The sequence below is a fragment of the Loa loa genome (genome assembly GCF_000183805.2).
Source record: "Loa loa unplaced genomic scaffold supercont3.388, whole genome shotgun sequence".
Taxonomy (NCBI): Eukaryota; Metazoa; Nematoda; class Chromadorea; order Rhabditida; family Onchocercidae; genus Loa; species Loa loa.
This window is the reverse complement of record NW_018108568.1, coordinates 53760-55650: the sequence shown is the minus strand read 5'-3', so window position 1 is coordinate 55650 and position 1891 is coordinate 53760. Positions and strand designations below refer to the sequence as shown.

Here is a 1891-nt window from a genome sequence, read left to right as displayed (position 1 = left end):
TTTTTTTTTAAGCTTAGTATTATCATTTCATCTCTTTCAGCTTACTCTCAAAGATTTACTTCAAACTAATTAATCATCTATCAAACTATTTCAATTATACATCTTTTTAAGGATATTTTATTGAAGATGTGTTGTCGTTTATCAATTTGATAAATTAAGTTATCAAATCATTCTTCTTTCTTTTTCAGGCTTTGAAAAGATATAAATGGAAATGAAGAGAAAAGAAAAGAAGACTGCAAACTGTGCCATAATATGTCCATACTCTGAGGATAATTCTCATGTGATTCCTGTTTGCGACATGTTATTACATTTGGCTAAATGTCGTCGTTTATACTACAAACGAAATGGTATTAAGACAGAATTAAAAAGGTAAAATGATAGTTGAAAAAAAAAAAAATTAATGCCATTTTTGTTTATATTTGCATAAAGTAATTTTTTCAGATGTAAATATAATGGTTGTCATTATATTCTTGCTCCGGAAATGATGTTACATGAATTAACCTGTCATAGCAGAATGCTATATGAGGAATGTAAACGAAAAATGAAATATCCACCTGTATCATTTCAAATTACCACTTCTTCCACAAATTTAAACGAATTATTACAAGGAATGGATTCAGAATCAGTTGATCATCCTGATCTGATGACATTTGATTAATCAAAAAATTAATCTCTTCCATAAGATATTTCCACAAAATTCATCAATAAACTTTTTTTTTGAGCTAGAAGTTTTACATATATTTATTTGTTAGAGAATTTTGAATGTATTGTATTGCTTTAGCATGAAATAATTCACTATCATTCATTTATTCGTCACATATCATTAATGTATTATCAATGATTACTTATCAATGCTTTTTATCAGTGATTACTTATCAGTGCTTTCTGATCATTTCTTATTTTCGCTTTGTAGATTGGAATAATATGATTGATTCGTTGGAAGAATTAATTTATATTTAAGCAATGAAAAGTAAATGAATATGAACTTCTTTTTGGTTATTGGTTGGAATGAAAGGAAAGGAAAAAAGAAAAACAAAAACAAATAGAAATGAAAAGTAATCAGCAAGCATATCACATTGTATGTAAATAATTGCGAATTTATTCGCAATTTGGTTGATTTTTTTTTTTTCAATCAGAAAGGAATAAAAAAAAAAAAAAGTGTGCTTGCTTAGGAATAAATGTAATCCATAACTAGCATTCTCAGTTACTAAAATATGACATACCGTAGTCATATTTGCACTTTTTGAGGAACATTTGCAATTGGCAAACACATACATATTCAGGAGAGAACTTATGAAGCAAGCAATGAAGCTAAGGCAATCAATGGCTATTGAAAGATCAATTCTGGTTGATGGGGAGGGAAATGCAATAGTTAGATAGGATATATGGACATTGAATTATAGCGGAGATGTTTTATGAGGAGTTCTAATGTGAATATAGGAGAGACTAGGTTTTAGCCTGGAATAGCTTTTAGCCGGTTTGAAATTATAGCCTTTGCTATTTCTTATTGTGGTCATTTGTCCTTCGTTTTTTAAGTCACTTGAAATTCGTGAGCGAATATGAACAGATGATAGCATCCATCTGTTTTATTTTTAATTTAAATTTAATCATTGATAGTAATCTTAGGAAATGAATGAATGGATAAGTGGACATTTTAAAGCATGACCCTTTCAAAGTTGTAATCGTGGGATATCTGTTGCAATGAATGACCACTATATCTTATGCGGATGAATGTTGTAACTGTTGATATGATTGAAGATGTTCCTGTCTGCTATGGTAGGACAAACTGATAAGGGACTGTCATCTTTTATTAATAATGTTAAGTGCATGCTGCGACATCTATTTCTTTACTCGTACTGCCTGGTAAACACCCTGACACACAACATACACA

At 29.5% G+C, this 1891-nt stretch overlaps 1 protein-coding gene across 1 annotated transcript; it reads left to right on the top strand.

Moving 5' to 3' along the window:
- Window positions 1-211: 211 nt before the first annotated feature.
- Window positions 212-658, top strand: LOAG_13330 (hypothetical protein; the record flags this gene model as incomplete). The annotated part of the gene is made up of 2 exons (XM_003148839.1): window positions 212-369; window positions 442-658. The coding sequence occupies 2 exons, from the start codon at window positions 212-214 to the stop codon at window positions 656-658; spliced, it is 375 nt and encodes a 124-aa protein (XP_003148887.1).
- Between the last annotated feature and the right edge of the window lie 1233 nt (window positions 659-1891).